Below are 18,768 nucleotides of genomic sequence, written 5' to 3'. Positions count from 1 at the left end.
AGTTTCCTGTGCCAACAGGATTTTGATGTGTATTTTGACCTTGGAAATAAGGGTGAAAGGCAGGTCATCTTGAACTGAAGTATGTAAGTGCAATGTCCAGTGAAGATTTCATTTATGCCTGTCGACATCCCTCCTAGGAATGAGAATGTGTTTATTCTGTCACTGATAACTCCCTACTGGGCTGTTTTATCTTCATTCATCTTAACGTCTGTTCCAGAAATATCACAGAAATAACAGGACAGTGAGCTTTTCTTAAATGTAGCCACTGAGTGAGAGATAGCCCATTTGCAATGTCATTTTAGTCAAGAGAAAATTGGTTTACTGTCCTTGAAATGCCTCACCTAAAATTATTTGATCTGAAAGATCCAAATGACCAGCTATGTTTTTTGAGGGCCACCAGATACACTATTTTCAGGTGCGGATCTATCTTAACTGAGCATAACATGTTCTACTTTAAGCACACCATACACAGTTTCCCAAGAGTAGGTCCTGCTGAACTCAGTGAAGCTTATTTCTGAGTATACATATTTGGGGTTGCATAACAAGTCTGGATCCAACCCATTGTTTATATTTTTCAGCGATAAATCTATGTTCAGATCGCATTAAACCATGGAACTAATCAGTGAGGAAAGTTTTAGTGAATCAAAGTGTTTTTGACTAATGATTCTAGCCTAATTAATTGCAACCTTATTAGGCATAGTTTGTAAAGTGAATATATGCTGAAATGCCCAGATTGTACTACCATGCCCTTCAAAAACAACCTGATAGTTAAATACTGTATTGAATACTGTACTGCATTTCCATTTCCTTATTTCCATTGTTGAGTACAGTAGTGCCTCGCAAGACGAAATTAATTTGTTCCGCGAGTTTTTTCGTCTTGCGATTTTTTTGTCTTGCGAAGCACGGACTTTGGAAAAGCTTCAAAAATCACCAAAGTCTTCAAAAACCTCAAAAAAGGCTACCACACCGTGTGCTATGAGTTGCTCCTCGAAGTGAATGCACGGTTTGAAGAAAAAGGAAACAAACTTGCAAGACGTTTTCGTCTTGCGAAGCAAGCCCATAGGGAAATCTGTCTTGCGAAGCAACTCAAAAAACAAAAAACTCTTTCATTTTGCGAGTTTTTCGTCTTACGGGGCATTCGTCTTGCGAGGTACCACTGTATTTAAACAGCTTCTGCTCACTGCAGCTCTATATATTAGATGGATGTACTTGGAACATACATGTCTTGATTATATCAATTCCAAACACTTGACCTGTACAACATTCACAGCGTATGTATAACCCTCTAACCTTCTCACCTATCTTCATGATAGATATATGGAGTCACAGGTGGTGTGTGACCCATATGGAAGGGATAAGCAACATGAAGAACAAGTATAATTATTACAACAATCTGTTATTGCCTAGTTCCACTGATATTCAGCTGAACAGGATTAGCCACCCTACTGCTGAAAAGGTCTAGCATAACTCATTTTCTTGAATTTTCTTAAAAGTGACCATGACAGCTTGATGCTCTAAAGCACTGCACTGGATCAACCCTAATTCTCTTCAGTGGCACAAGGCTTGCCCTAGTGCTTTGAGGAGAAAACTGTGAGTGACAGCTCCTAGCTGCAGGCTTGCTTCCAGAAATTTCACTTCCAAAATCTCCCAACAGATATTTGCTGAAGGCTCTTCCCTGGGGAATTTTGTAGATAGTAGGTAAGCAAAAAGAGTTTGATATCCAAACACCTTATAGACACACAGGTTTTTCTAGTAATAAGATACAGTTTCGATAAACTTGTTGAAGTGATATACATCCACTTAAATAGATAAGCATTCCATTAAAGCTATAAATGAAAATATGTTTGCTTACGTCAAACCTCACCTGCTTAGCTAGTTTGTGGTTTACAAACCTATACTGAAATAGGCCAATGGCCTATCTAGCTTTGTGTTCACTGCACTAACTAAAGAGACTCAATAGGGTTCCAGATTGAAGCCTTTCCCAGCATTACCTTGAAAATTAAACCAACAGAGCTAAGCATGTGCCCTATAGCTATGAAACAGATCATCCCTAAATATTCAAATAGTATTTGTCAATTAGCCTTGTGTACTCTGTTGGGGTTAGACTGAATATACTGTATATTGTTCTTAGAATATTATATAGTATAATATTCAGGGTACTCAGAATATAATAAAACACTTAAGGAACTGCTCACTAGTCAATATTTTTAGTCTCAAATGTGTTGCCATAACAATTACATCACTTTTTTAAATATATAAAAACAATAACACCTGTTTTAAAACCTGTTTGCAATGGGGAAAACTTTGGTTTATAAATGGGTTTTTGTGGGGTGGTTTTTTGTTGCTATATATACTTAGCATGCAGTGAGATTATCTTTATACATTGTTCTTTAATTAGAACACCAGTTTCTATTGACATTCACATTTAAACACCATTTAGGACAAGGGATTTCTGTGGCATGTCAAGAAAAAAAAATAATTATGGGGTATTTTCAGGCAGCCCTTTCCCAAGCTTTCCTAATGTTACACAAGCATTAGTCCCAATCTAGCACATAACTTGTCACAGGAAGATTGACTCAACTGTCACTTAAATAATAATATTAAGGAAGAACAGATCTAAAGAGGGTGCTGAGGAAGACAAATGATAACGAATTCCATCAGCAAAGATGATAGCCTTGTGGATAGTTGCTAGGTTTCCCCCTTCTCTGTTACAAAAACTTTGCATGAACAATCCGGCATCTGCCTGGAACACTCAGCTTCCAAACAGGTAACCTAATATTTCCTACTGACATAGCAGATATCTGTGACTGCTAAGTAGGAGAGGCCAAGGTTCACCGTCTACTTGACATCCATTTTGTGGCCCCAGGACTTTATCAGCTCCCAGTAACACCAAGTCCTCCATTATTTATTGCACTATTGGGGCTTTTTCATCCTAACGTTTCTATTTTTAATATACTTATCTGGCATTGATTTGGTATAATTGCTGACAGCAATGCCAAGTTTTGTTGGCTACCTTGAGTATGCCTATGGGAAAGCAGACTACCAACACAAGCCATCAAAGGGTTTAGAAAGGATTGTGGGTTAGAAATGGGGAGTGTGCTACTCCCCATAACAGTTAGGACACCAACCAACAAAATTGTGCCTCCTGTCACTCATGCAACCACATTCCATGCATAAAATTTCTGCACCACGTAGCAGTTCTGTGCTAGGGAAGGAAGGAGAAAGTATTTCCTTAATAAGCGAATATTAGGAGTGACATTCAATGGTTATGCAACCAGAATGCAATTCATGCAACTCAACTTTCTCTTCCCCTCTATATTGCCCTTAAAAAACAAAATCCTTGCAAGAGGGTTGAGTGGCCTTGAAAAGTAGTGTCTGTGTAGGGCTGCGGTACAAGGAAAGAAGCAGGCACAGAGATTTTGCATCAGCAGAGCTAACCCTCTAGGTGGAATTCTCTCCCCCCCCCCAATACATTGGGTTACAAAGAAGAAAGCTGACACGACCTCCTGGTACGACTCTACAATGCGAGCACTTAAAAAATGCATTCTCCGAAACATAACTGCCAAATTACATTTTGATCCCCCACACTGACTGAGCTACTGTTGTGTGTTTATTGGATGACAAAACAATTGCCTGAAAAGATGTAGCAATGGGTACATCTATAAACTCACTTCGGAAAAGAAATTTTTACAGTTCCAGGAATGAATTAAAAATGTTTGTTCAAAGGGAAAGGGACTACAGCTTGAAACTGGAAGATTGGGAGTACTAACTGGTGATTTCCTACATGAGGCATAGTACATAATAATCCATATCTATTTTAGAAACATAGCTTGAGAATTAGTAGTGTCTACCAACGTATTTTTAAAGGTGGTGATTATATAGGGTGAATCACTGCCATTTATCACTGCCTATCTACAGAGAGTCCAACCGTCCACTTACTATGGTAACTGGGAAAAACAGATGCTCCAAAGTGCAAACCAGAAAAAAACAGGGGTTTTTTCTCAGAACAATGTAAGATGCCTTTTACAGCTGCAATGGAAAACCATCATGCTTGAGAAACTAATTTGCTTCACTAATCCTACCATTTACAGTATATGTAGGTTTAAACAAAAACATGCAATTGTCAATGACAGCTTTGAGCTAATGTTCTCTAAAGACAAAAAGTTTATGTAAGCTGGTGTAGAAAATACCAGCAAAGCCCCATGCAAGAATTTATGCTTCTTCATGGCCCTTTTGAGTATGTGGGTTTTTTAAAATTATTATTATTATTATTATTATTATTATTATTACTACTACTACTACTACTAGTTGTACCTCAGATTAAGTACTTAATTTGTTCCGGAGGTCCGTACTTAACCTGAAACTGTTCTTAACCTGAAGCACCACTTTAGCTAATGGGGCCTCCTGCTGCTGCCGCGCCGCTGGAGCACAATTTCTGTTCTCATCCTGAAGCAAAGTTCTTAACCTGAAGCACTATTTCTGGGTTAGCAGAGTCTGTAACCTGAAGTGTATGTAACCCGAGGTACCACTGTAGTATTATTATTATTATTATTATTATTATTATTATTATTATTATTATTATTTGCATGTGTGCAGAAGGAATCCTGTCCCTTACACAGAACAGTTCTTTACATGTCACCATTTGTCGAGTTCCAAATTTCCTTAGTGTTTGGGGGATGGGGTGGGGCAGATACCTTCCAGTAAATAATGATCAGAAGAATCACTAAACTGTTGTATAGAACATAGAACAGGGCCAGCTTTATCTCGTTCCCTTCCTAATAACTATATATTTGTCTTTAAAGCTCAACAAAATGGTAATAGAAAGTGTAAAATATCCCTTCCCTCCCACAGAGTCATCTGCTACCCAGCTGGAAGGATCCTGACAGGGGCTTTTCGTTATTGGATTTTGATTTCACTTGTAAGTCACTCTGAATGATTAGTATATTGTCTACCTTTTACAGCCAGTCACAGCTTTTCTGGGTTTGGGCTATGCAGCAGCTTTAGTTATATGAACTCCCTACACAAATATGAATAAATGTTTGCTAGGGAATACTGAAATAGCTGCATATCTGTGCTTTTATATCTGTGCTTTCATCTCTGGGGGTGTGTCTGGGGGGTTAGGACTGTAAACTAACCTGCAATAAGAATACAGCATTAGAGCATTGCTAAAATGATATTTCCCAGTCAATATGAAAACTCTGTCCCTTAAAACATCTTAAACGTTGTTATGCACAGGAAACAAAATTACAGTAATAATTAGCTGAAGGGAGTTTTGTATTCTGCAAACTCCCTGGTGAGGGTGAAATGAAGAGGAAAAGAGCTAAACATCTAGACATAAAATAAATTATAAATTCTTTAAAAGGAGAAAACAGAGAAAAACCCCTAAAGCACATTTGCTGTATGATGATATTTTTAATTCTCCCCTGGCAAAATATTGCAAATATTATGATACTTTAACTCCTTAAAGAAGACAAGTTTCATATATGTGTGACACGTCGTCTTAATGAATTCATATTTCCTTAAACATTCTATTTTATTATTTATACCTTAGGCAGCAAAACAGAATAACTCTAAGTTATTTAATTAGCATTATAAGATTTTTTCTGTACGTTCACACAATTTCCCATATTGACAATGCTATTTGCTGTAGATACCAGAACCAGTACACAAAGGCAAATACTTTAAGAATGGATTGAAAACTTCGATACATTCAAACCAAAATAAAAGCAATAATAATAATAATAATAATAATAATAATAATAATAATAATAATTTATTTATACCCCACCCATATGGCTGGGTTTCCCCAGCCACTCTGGGCAGCTTCCAACAAAGATTAATGTATTTATGTATTTTTGAACCATTTTATCCAATTCCTACCTGTTTCTCAAGAATACGTAGCTGAAACCAAAGTGGTACACCAATCCTAACTCCCTACTGGGGCATCTGCATCCCACTTGTTACAGTGTTTGGCAGGGAGGGAAAAGAGGTGGTGGGTAGGCAGATTGGCTCCAGGCTGGTGAAGCAATTGGATTCTCACTGGTCCCATTGTTGGCGATGAGATTGGCTCAGGATCCAATGAATCCTGTGTTGTCACAGTCCAGCCTTCAGAATCCTGCTTTTGGGGACCATCTTCCAGCAGTGTCCACTGGGAGAGACATCACCAACAGGACTTCTACCCACACACATATTCAGTGGATGCACAAGAAAGTTTGTGTCACTCCATCTGTGGCAGCCAGCTGAGCCAGCAAAAGCAAGCAAATGAGCACCACTCAATCCAACCCCTCCGTAGCTCAATATAAGGGAAGTTAGCTTGAAGCCTTAGTTCAGAGTGAGTAAGTGTTGGTGGTAGTAGTATATTAATGGAAGGTATTTTGTTTTTAACTAAACTGGTTCAGAAACTACCTATTTTCTATATAATTTGGGTCTAGCAACTGTCACAAATATATTTGAGGGTAGACTACTGCACTGTGGGTATAGCCATGAAAAATAGTGGGAGTACAGTAGCACATTTCAGCAATCTGAGCTCCATAGGCATTTTGATGCCTATGCATAAAAGAAGGAGGGGTAGGGGAGAGAAGAGAGTGGCTACCCTGATTGCAAAGATCCTAGTTGTCTACATGGTCGTATTGGTTCTCTTCCAAGTCAAGCTTGTAGTGTTTCCAAATCAAGCTTGTAGCCGGGAGTACAGTATATGCTGAGTTTACTGTCATGATGCAAATTAATTTGGAGGGCAAAAGTAGGTTTGGCACACATTTGGGAACAGGGTTCATAAATAATTAAGCCATTGGATCTAGCCAATTTAGCTGGGGCATTACATTGGAGAGATTCTGTGACAACAATGGGACCAAGTCAACTCAATACCAAGTACTGTAGGTTTGATCAGTTGACTATGCAAATATAAAAACCGTAGAGGTTATATCTGGTAGTCAGCGTTCAAGCCACAGCCTCTTCATAGTTCATGCTGGAATCCTATATGTGTTTACCCAAGTGTGATACCCACCGAAATCATTACAGCCTACTTCTGAGTAGACATAATTAGGATTACACTGTTGTCTGCTTTTTCCTCTTAATCTGATAAGAGAGTTGAAACCCTTTGTCAATTTTATCTCTACAAATGGAGGAACTTCTCCATGTTAGAGTGCTTGACAAGTTTACTGCTATTCTTTGTAGCTTTTGCACAGCAACTGGGTAATAAGCAATTAGCACTGAACATTCTTGAACCAGTGGTAGGATGTGCAAGTCATTGCAGAGGCAAGCAGGGGAAGAACAAATGTTTTTTCCCCCCTAGGGGAATACCACATCCACGTGCAGGTGACTGACTTAAATTTTTCTGAACATTTAGTGTGACTTCATATTTTCAAAGGCTGTCTTACCACTCACGTATCCAATCTGCTCTTAAACATGTTCTAATTTATATGGACATTTCCTTGAGTGCTCTATTCCACTTTACTAGCCTCCATTACAAGACTGCATTATGGCTTTCTCAAAGACATCATGATTTGTTGTAAAGTATTGATCAAAGAAGTGCAGCCCAGGAAAGTCTGAATTCTTGGATGGCAAGTTGGGAAATAATGAAGCAGCTGCATCTCTTTTTGACACAAATAAGGCACTGGATAATGCCAGTGGCTTTGCTGCACCACAAAACAAAAAAGTCTCACTGCAAAACTCAGTAGATTCACACTTCCAAGACTAGTTACATATGGGAGTCTGAAAAGCCATAAATGAGAAACACACAGAGAAGGAAGTGAAATCTAGCAGCTTTGTCTGTAAGCAGCCTTGTAAAAAGGAATCTCACATGCAGATTCTACTGAACTGTACAAAAATCTGGTGAAAAATAAACAACCAATGTGCGTAACTTCTCTTTTTGTTCTAATCTAAACTCTTCATCTGATTTTAACCTATCATTTATAGACCCTTTTATAATTTCTGCTCTTCTCTATCATTTCATAGTGATATGAAATGAAAATGCTCATTTCCTTTACTGAGTTAATCATATCACAGCTCACCAAAGTGGTCATTATTTTTAGCCATTATTTCCACTGATCACTAAAGTAGTCTTCTGAGCACTGTGCACAATACAATTAAGCACAATTATTTGAATCTGTCAATTTAGTCCACTGAAGTCTGATAGAGCTAAACAGTCTTAAATCAAAAGGCATTTGGTTCAAATGCAACTTTACAGTGCTTAACTTTGGTTAGCCCATATCCAATGTATTTTGTTTTGTGTGAACTGAGGGATACAGTGTGTTTTGGCTATGAAATTAGAGTAGACATATCTGATTCAAATAACTGATCATTCTTATCTTGTCAATCTTGATACTTGCTCCCGAATTTCCTAACATTCCTCTTTTGCAGAATGCACAGCTTTATACTTTGGTTCTCGGAGAACACTTTATGGATGAAGTAATGCTATTTGATAACAAAGCATTCTGAAAACCAGACTGTCCTAATACACACACCTACCACCTCATTTCAGAGGTGTAATTTCAAACCGCAAAATGTCAGGGTTTACTGTGTTTTGTGATAAAACACACCACTGATGCCTTTTTTATGAACTGGACCTTTGCTTCTTGCATTAAGGACTTCTCTAGTGGTTTGAAACCAGTTATTTAAAATGTTTCTCTAGGAGAAATGAAGCATACAGCTACTTCTCACAAGAAGGCAATGCAAACACATGCCTGCTGGGTTTTCTATCCTTAAACCAATGAACTTCCTGCAGCCTCCAAAAAGCATCTAATTTCACCTACATTTTTCCAATTACTCTGTCATCCTCAGCCTCTCTCTAGCTGCTATTTTCTTTGGCTCGCACATATACATTGCTCAATGAGGTTGTCTCCCACTGTGAATAGCCCTGTCTGACTAGATTGCCCATTCTCTCAGCTAGTTCACCTGCTGAAACACTATGTTGCACTCAGTGCCCTAGACTCACTTGCCCACCTGCTTGTGAGCTTGAAAGATTGCAGCAAATATGATAAATTTCAGCATAAGTGTGCAGAACTGCTACTGGGAATTTTATTTTATTCTAGAGCTATAGCTAGTTATGAATACCTATTTTCATACACAGGAGTAAAGTCCATCTGCTACTGAATTTTATGATTATAGACTACTGTATTCTGAGTTGTGGTATGATTCCACTGCCTTTGCCATCACTGCAATGAAATCAAGAACTTATGCAGTCTGGAAGTAGATTGACAGCTGTAACAAAGATTATCTAGAAGGAAAATTCTGAAATATTTAAGGATTCGTCAGTGATATGAGCTTGAAATTTGTTCAGAAACAAGCCAATCACATTCAGTTAGGTAATTATATTCAATCTAGTTACTGCATCTCTGCCACTGGAGAATGATTAATTATTAGTTATTTCATATAGCAATTAATTATTAGTTATTTCATATAATCTTAGAGTTAGAAGGGATCCCAAGGGTCATCTAATCCAAGCTTCTGCAGTGCAGGAATCCCTCCCACAACTGTCCCTGGGTGGGCTCGAACCACCAACCTTCTGGTTAACAGCCAGGTACACTGACCCATTGCACCACAGGAAGGCTCATCTTTTGAAGTATGGAGGAGTCTGAATCTTATAAATGCTCAGGAGTTCATGTACCACTTAATTCTCAGAATAAAGTTTAATAGCCTGCTCATAGTACATTTACTTACATGATTCGTTATTTATTCATTATTGTTAGACACATCATTTGAAGTATCTCGGACTTTAAAAAAATGTTGCATATGCATGTATGAGTACTGTCTGCTAAATACAATAGGTTGTAGCCACTGCTAGTCCTACTCACAATAAACGCATTGATATTAATGGACATGACTAACTTTGATCCATTCATTTCAATGGGTCTTCTCTAGTAGTTGGGACTAACATTGGGTACAATCCAATAGCTGTAAGGTCTGGAAGCTGGATATTATATTATGTACATATACTTGTATATTACATACAGAAGATGCTGTCTCATACTATGTGAGACCCCTCGTCCATCAAGCTCAGCCCTGTCAACACCGACAATCGATCTTCAGGGATTCAGTGGGCAGGAGTCATTCCTAGCCATACCTTGAAGCACCATGGTCTGAACCAGGAACCTTTTCCATGGAAAGCATGGAAGACACAGCCTTATGAAAAGATAATGGCTGGAAAAGCATCTTTGTTTAGTGTATCAATTGATTCTGGGCTGCTTCCTTTGAAGAAGTGTCAGCATTCACTGCATCCATTCATACATTTAGCAGCCTTACTAAAACACTTAATAAAAATGTCAGACAATACAAAACCATTTTTAAAGACCATTTTGAGAACTTGCCTGCTAGAAGCATAACTGAAATAAGCAATGCTCTGGTCTCTGTCACTTAATGCAAACTCTAGGGAGTTGGCACTGCACTGTTAGCTGCAGTTTCAACAGCAACTCACCCACCCCCTCCCACACACTTACACACTGAAACTCTTTTTAGTTGTGAAAGTCACATTTAATTCTTTGTGCTCCAAATGCATGTTTTCCCATAATTCATACGGATTGCACAGAGATTTAAAACTAAAATTGGTTACATTTGGCCATTTATTAGAAAATGTATATATTGCTTAGCATTTTTGGCATTTTTGCTTAGCATTCTGTATTTATAAAGTATAAATAACATGACATGCAAATGAAAACCAGATTAACTGGAAGCCCATAAGTAAAACAGAAAGTCAGCTACTGAACAGGATAGGTACTTTCAAAAATCCAAACAGACCTTGGTAAGCAACTGATTTTTAGGAAAAAATGTCAAGCATTCAACAGATAGGGCTTTGTGAATCTCTTTTGGGAGAGTATTCCACAGAGTTGGTGCTATAAATGAAAAAGCCCATTTCCAAGAGGTTTCCAGATGGTACTCTTCTGGCTGCAGTATAGCCAGCAAGGTCTCGTCTGATGATCGTAAAGATCAATATGAACTGGAGTAGGGGAGGCAGTCTGCTAAACAGCATGGTCCCAAGCTGTTTGGGGCTTTAATATGTCAACAACAAAACCTAGAACTTGGTCTGGTGGCAGATAGGCAACCAGTGCAGTAAGTAATTATGAAGAAAGTAATTACAGTCATGATCCAGCCATTAGTGCAAGTGTCATTGGTTTCAATAGAGAGCTAAGCATATACGTTTATTCACCTGTTGAAAGCAATGGTATTCAAATGCTTATCTTTAAATGAATCATGCCTACAGTATGGTTCCATCCAAACTGGAGACTACTGCATAGGATGTAAGCTTTAGAAATGTTATAATGCTGAGACATCAAAACATCTATGAAAAACAACCACTTACGTTGGCATTCCTTGCAACACTTGTCATCAATATATGCAGGAGCAGAATTAAGAGGACAATCAGAAAGCGAGCAGATCAGTGCCTCACACTGAATAGTACCATTCTAGAAGCAACAAAAGGTTGTTTTGAAATAATTTGACAGAATATGGTCAGATAAATCGCTATTTTTAAATTACAGGTTTCTTTAAAAAGATAACATCTCATACCGAATACACAATTTTTCTTGTCTTGATTGTGAAAGTAGAATCAATATACTATATATCTATATTTTTATATTTCTATCTACATAGATTTCTGATACACACATAACAGGTTCTTTATATAGTGACAGCAATGCAATGTTGTCCTTAAAACTTATCATTTGCTATCCTGACATTCTGCCAGTTGAACAAATTGGAAGATTACTCTGAAGTATAAAAACACTATTGAATAAAACCTTTCCAATAATTTCCACAAGACAGCCATTATGCATGTTTAAAAATAATATCATAGTCCTGTAAAAAAAATGCCTGCAATGAGGCATTCTTATAAGAAAGTGAGTTGGATATGTTATGTATAAGCTGCCTTATTCTTTTCAATCTTGGAAATACTTTAGTCACAAAACGCAGAGCAATAGTAGGTACTCTGTGAGCCCTCCAGAAGTTGCTGGACTTCAGTTCCCATCAGTCCTACCTAACATGGCCAATGGACAGGGATGATGGGTGTTGTAGTCCAGCAATATGTTGAGCCCAAAGGTTTCCCACTCCTGTAGAGCATTCCCAAACATGAGAATGGCATAGAGTAGGGCAGTCCAACACATGACCCAAGGGCCTCTTTTGTAGGCCTCTTTTGGCGTCACTCAGCAATATTTGACACACACACCCTGCAGCCCTCATGCTGCCTTCCCAAAACCAGGTAAGCAAGGCGCTAGGCTTTGAGAAGCAGGCCTGAAGGCTCTGACAATGTCCTAGAGTCCTCCAGCCTCCTTCCCAAAGCCTTTTAGCACTCTTACATCTTTGGAAAGGAGGTGAGATCGCTCTAGGACCCTGCCAGATCCTTGTGCCTCCTTCCCAAAGCCTGGCACCTTGCTTAGCTGGCTTTGGGACGGCAGTACAAGGGCTGGAGGGCCATCAAATTTTGGCCTCACTCCCTTGCCCCAATGACAAGGCATTGTGTGGCCCACTTGGTATGAAAAGCATAGAGCTTTGGATTGTGGTTAATGTACTGCACTTCAACGCCACATTTATATGCCACTTTCTCTGAAATTTGATACCTGCTTCATCCTGCTTTTTTTTTTTTTTTTACTGTTTCCAAATACTATTGCTCGAAACTGGATGAGAGGTTTCTTTTCCAGAAATACATTTTTATTAAATAAAAAAGAACCCTAAAAACAGACACACTACACTTCAGAAGTGGGTATGTACTTTCTACCTGATCCAAAGACCATAGTTTATGTATTTCTTTTGCACCGGGGCCATGATATATAAACTCATTTTGTCCCACATAAATTTAACCTAGCTGAACACATTTGAGTCCTTTTCAAGCGCCCCTCATTATAGCCCTAGCAGACTAATGCCTTTCTATTGGATTGTACCACAACCTGAGCCTTGAACCCACTGTACAGAGAGAAGATATGCCTGGCCATGCCAATCTTCATTCATAACTACGGTATTCCTTTCGCCTTCCAGCGCTGGGCATAACAGCTCACCCCCACCCTCCACATAGGCAAGAGCCAGATTTTTCTACAGAAAATGCACCATGATGCATAAAGAACAATGTAGGTAAGTAAATTCATTCCAACACAAATTTATTTTTAATCTGACAGCTTTTCATGTCTAAAATGCATAAACATTTTCAGCAGGCTGCATAACCAGGTCCCTGAATTTCTACGCAATTTACAGGCATACCATGCAAGTGCAGTTCTTACAGCCATCTGTCCACGATTCAAATTCCCTGTAGGTTGCACCCTTCATAGTGCAGGTTCTTTCACAATAGCACTGATCCAACCTATTCATCCTCTGCTCAGCTCGGGACAACTAGGTACATGTTGCACAGAGAGGGACATGTTAGCTGTGAAAAGGCTTACCTAAAACTATAACAACAATTTAAGCCATCCTGTATCATCAAGCACTACTGAAGCAAAAAAAAGGAAATTGTGAAATATGGAAACAAATATCCAGACACTTATGAACAAAAATGCGAAGTTTGAATATAATTCATCTCATTTTAACAACTCAGAATATGGCTGTAAGCATGACTGGGTGTTTTATGCCATAGTCTAGCTACAAATGTGTGCATTTATATCTCTTGTGCTTATGGGCTGCCCGATTAATTCCAATGGAACTATCTATGGAATGAACATACAGATCTCTTCTATGGAAAATACTTCCTCTGAGAATAGGATTGATCCACATATGTGTTTTTTATCTGAATGCATTCAGAAGATTACAGATAATAAATAGATTGTGTTGATGATAATTAGCAACCCAGAGCCATATGTGACAACTGGTTTTTAATGCATAGTGCTTGTGGTGATCAATGTTAGTTTGAGATATATTCACTACTCTGGCATTGGAGTATGATTGCTTAGAGGGAACTTAAGTGTAAATATCATGGAGGATAAGTCTATCCGTTGCTACTAGACATAATGTAGATTATGCTCTGCCTCCATGGTCAATGTGTTTCTGAACACTAGTTGCTGGAAAACACAGGAGGGGAGTCTGGTTTTGTTCTCAGATCTTGCTGGCATGTTTCACACAGGCATCAGTTTGGCCACTGTGAAAACAGGATATCACAGAGGCTGAACCCAATAGGCAATTGGCCTGATCCCACAAACTATATCTATATCTATATCTATATCTATATCTATATCTATATCTATCTATATTATTTCAATACATTTCTATTCTGCCTTTCCTCCAAGGATCTCAAGGTGGCATACATTGTTCCCTTAGATCCCATTATATCCTCACAACAAAGCTGTGAGGTGGGTTAAGCTGAGACACTGAATGGACTAAGGTTACCCAGTGAGCTTCATGACTGAGTGAGAATTTGCACCCTGACTTACCGGGTCCTAGTCCAACCACTGCACCATAATGTTGTACATTCCTGAGGTGATGACAATACCTACACTCTAATATATCATTATTATTATTTTGGGTATGCGCTTATTCATTTTAAAACTTTTAGCAGAAATTTTCCTCCACAATGAAACTTTCTGCCCTTAGCAAACTTTTGATGTATAATTTTCGGGACATAATTAAGTAGTTGCAGGTATTTCATGTGTAGTAAAATTATTATCACATTAGCATAGACACAACATCCAGGAATGCTGTTTTGCGCACTAAAAATATATTATAACATGGTCAAAGGGTTTCAGGAGCACCTTGAAAATATTTTGTGCATCTCCCATGTTATAATACTAATACTAATATTGAATTTGTCTTAATCAAGAATTATAAAGTAAATTACTAACTCCAAGACATTTAATGCTGAAAGTGTTTCTTGTTTCATTAAATGCAATTGACTTGGCAATGCTAGCATCATACATAAGACAGTAATTAAAATTATATTAACCTAGAATTATATTAATCTAACAGCCACTAATCCCATAGGTAATCTCAACAACAAATCTCCATACAGTGGTACCTCTGGTTGCGGACGGGATCCGTTCTGGAGCTCCAGCTGGATCCCGAGGTTTTCACAATCGGAGGTGCCTGTTCTGCGCATGCATGTGGCGTGGTTGAGCGCTTCTGAACATGTGCATGCGGCAAAACCCGGAAAAATACTTTGGGGTTTGCCATGTGCGTATCCTGAAGGATACGTAACCAGAGGTGCTCATAAGTAGAGGTACCACTGTATGCCAATCAGTGGTTCAGAATATTTTTCATGGATTTTGGTTCAGTTTTTTATTCAAAGAACAAATAAATATTAAGCAAAGTGTTATACAGGAGTCCATAAAAATATACATATGTGCATTCATATGTACAAGTCCCTAAATAGAGCAATGGTTCCAGCAATTTACCCCAACCCACACACACACAAAAGCAAAAATAACAGCAACCTGAGAACTTGTTACCTTTGCAGAGGTTTTGGCTAAAATATCTTGCAACTCCATAATTTTCTGCACAAGCCCATGGAAGTCATTACACGTTGGGCATGCTGAAATTACAAACACTAAATTTGTCAAATTGTACTTAGGCCAAGTCTGTCAAAATGCATTGATTATCAATTGAATCTCAAGAGAGATCTTGCAGGATAAATATTAAACAAAGTGCATCTCATTGTTTCTTATGGTAGAAGAAGTAGCCGACTTACTGCGATTAAGATCTGGGCACTGAGAGATAAATCCTTGAGGCATGACAAGTAATTGCACATCTTGCATTATGCCCTGCGCAAATGGGGGTAGGGGAAGAGAAAGGTTATGTTATCTTTTTATCTGTCAGCATTATATTAGAAAGTTAGCATTTCCATGTGAAACATTTTAGCACACAAAATAGGTATACTTCACCCACAAAAAGCAGTTTCCACAAAATTATTATATCTTGCTCTCCTTCACTGTATCATTAGGAGAGTAGAGTAGAAAGAAAATAGCTGTACATGTACACACTGATACATACATATGCATTCAACCATTTTCAGAGACTTAAAATTAAATGTCAAGGTGTAATTAAGCAGCAAGAGACTAGTTGCCGTGACTTTGCCATTACTTTTATTTAGTCACTGAACGAAAGCTTTCAAGTGACCTTTAAAAACAATTTTAAAATAATTTGTACTTTCACTGAGTTTTAAGACACTCATTTAAATAAAATTTGAAAAGCAAGAGTACAAGGCACAACTATGATATTGTACTGCAAAATTTCCATTCATGTCAATGTAGTTTAAGCAGGAGATTTTTATGTTAGATTGTGCACCAAGTCATCAAGGACCTCGTTAGCAAAACTTCATAAATCAGCTACAAAAAAAACCTGTGCAAGCAGGTACTGAAAACTGCAAGTAGATGGTGCAATTCATACTATATATGTGTTTTGTGATTCTTTCTACACTCTACAAGGTTGTCTGGGTTTTGGGGTGGGAGGGATAGAGTCTGCAAAATCTGACATTTCATTAAAGAGGCATGAGATTTAGGTCTAAAAAGTAGGCACCTTAACTTATGCGGTATCTTTTCATTGTCATTACCCCTCTATACTTCAATTATTTTAAATGGTTAATACATCCATTCACCTATATGCTTTACCAAGTTTGCCTGTTGATTTATTTTAATATATGCTAGGAGTAGCTGTCTCATTTCTTTTTAAAAAAAAAAATGATTTCACATGCACAAAACAGCATATAATCATAAAAATAGTAAAATATTATCCCAGAACTCCGTGAACGTGATCTATCATTTCAGACCTTGCTTTCATCTCAAGCCCAGATCCCTTTCTTCAAAACAAAACAAAACCCTTCATGTTCATTGCTTTTATCTGTGAAATTTGGTGTTTATCAAGAAGGAACAAATAAAAGTCCAAGGCTTTAGTTCTAGGAGAAATATATATATCCATGTATGGAAAAACCAGAACAATGAGGCACAGAAGTGAAATGGAAAGAAACAAAAACTGTGACCAGAGTGTTGGACTGGGCAGTTAAGTGTACGAGGGCCCTGACTCAAGGGCGAATTCACTCAGCTACTTTTTACACCTTTAAAATATGCAGGTAATCCAGCAGAGTAGCAAAGGTCACTATGTACTCAAATGTGGTCATACAAAATTAACTTCTATATATTTCCAGATGAACATAGTATTGCATCCCTAGGGGAGTGAAGAACCCAGAGACGAACCCAGTAAGCAGTGTTTTTTCCATTTCTCTGGGCAGAACAGTAATAGCCTAACCAATGAACCCTTTCCCAAGTAAGCCAACGGTGAATCAATTCCTAGACATAAATCATTCTTCTGGTTTCTTAGTATTTTCATCTCTTCTGTCAAAGGCAACCCATAAGTATGCCAAAGGAAGTTCAATCAATACTATCAATTAACTTGCTCTGGATGTAGCAGACCCTGGCTATCATGTAGGCCTTGCGGTTCCAGTTCAAAGGATGCTGATGAAGAACAGTCCTTCCTCCAAAGGCAGTGAACAGACCATATTCTCCTGATACAGCCAATGAGTTTATACTCAGAATTTCCAGTGAGAAGAAAAATCCATTTAAATATTTATTGTGTTTCCTCCCTCTGAACATTGTTTCCTATTCTGCAGGAAGGCAAGGTGAATGCTCTCCTGGTTCTGTGCAGTGGAAAAAGCTTCTAGTGCCTTGCATCAAGTCCAACCCAATGAAGGGAGAAAGCTGCTGCCTTCAGCCGTCTTGTCTCTAACCCCCTGTAGCCGCATTTCTCTCAATGGAATATTTTTAATCTCTGGCCACTAGAGTGTGCTAAAAAATTGAAAACAAAGAAAAGATCCAGAAGGAAGTAGAAAGGCAAACTTAAAAGCTTATGTTCCCAGTTCAATTGCTCTCAAACAGTAATACGACTGGAGAAATGGAAAGCTTTTTAACTGCAGCAACTTTGAGATATTCTTTTGGAGCTGGAATAACTGTTCCTTTGCAGTCCTGGCTCATCCCACACCTAAAAAGCAAGAGTCCATGAGATTTTTGGTTTGCCCCACCACTTTCCCTGGGGAAACCCATTCTTTACTGCTGAATCTGAGCAACCGTCAATCTGTGGAAAAACCCGATTGGGATTTGCTCCAATTCAGCAGTTTTCCATGGGGTGGGGGGGCAGGTGGGACAAGCAGAAGTGTGGACAAGCCCTCAGTTGCTTGTGCCTGCCTACTGTCCATGGTGGGGGAAGAACCCACCTGAAGAGGATGGAAAGCCTATGTGGATAAGCACTTCCCAAATACATTATGAATATTCATATTCAGTCTGCCCAGTTCTGAAAGAATGACTAATAATACAGATAATGACATTTACAAGGTTTAGTGTAGCAGAAGGCTTGCTAAGAGATGAAAATATGCCAACTGGAAATAATCTAGTTTACTTAGCGTGGATTGCTTTAGAAGCACAATGTCCATGCATATTTTCTCAATAGTTTATAAAGAGCTTATAAAGGAATGGTGCTCTCTCAAGGAGATAATACCCAAAGCATGAAAGACTTTAAAAGTCAGAACCAGAGTCTTGAACTGGGCTTGGAAGCTAATTATGAATGAGTGAAGCTTGCCAAATAACTGGTTTTATTCCTGTCTCCCTAATCTATTAGCCACAAATGGGGTCAGGGTTCCACGCACAGCCCTACCAAATACTTCTCCTGGAATCTGCCATCTGCAGTGGGGGCCTTGCTGGTAACCTCACCATCATGATTTAATCTACACTTATTTTGGAGCAGATCTCTAAACTGAGAAATTGGAAAAAGAATTAAAATAATAATAAAATAACCCGACAATATCAGTTGCCTTGCCAGCAGCTGTGCCTTGAGCAAATTGCAGCAGAAGCCAAAGTAAGCGTACTTTGAAGTAAGTCCAAT

General features: G+C 38.4%; 1 protein-coding gene across 2 annotated transcripts in view; it reads right to left on the bottom strand.

The window, feature by feature from the left end:
• NELL2 (neural EGFL like 2) overlaps positions 1 to 18,768 on the bottom strand; it is a 115,896-nt gene that overhangs the window by 65,902 nt on the left and 31,226 nt on the right. For both annotated transcript variants that reach the window (XM_081877902.1, XM_081877901.1), the window contains exons 6-9: positions 15,590 to 15,662; positions 15,351 to 15,433; positions 13,180 to 13,308; positions 11,294 to 11,396 (exon numbers count right to left, since the gene is read on the bottom strand). In XM_081877902.1, coding sequence (XP_081734028.1) covers positions 11,294 to 11,396; positions 13,180 to 13,308; positions 15,351 to 15,433; positions 15,590 to 15,662 — 388 coding nt within the window. The remainder of the gene's footprint in view (positions 1 to 11,293; positions 11,397 to 13,179; positions 13,309 to 15,350; positions 15,434 to 15,589; positions 15,663 to 18,768) is intronic.

The sequence above is a fragment of the Podarcis erhardii genome, assembly GCF_964252035.2.
Source record: "Podarcis erhardii genome assembly, chromosome: 10".
Taxonomy (NCBI): Eukaryota; Metazoa; Chordata; class Lepidosauria; order Squamata; family Lacertidae; genus Podarcis; species Podarcis erhardii.
The sequence above is the reverse complement of the archived record's forward strand: the minus strand, read 5'-3'. Positions and strand labels throughout refer to the sequence as shown.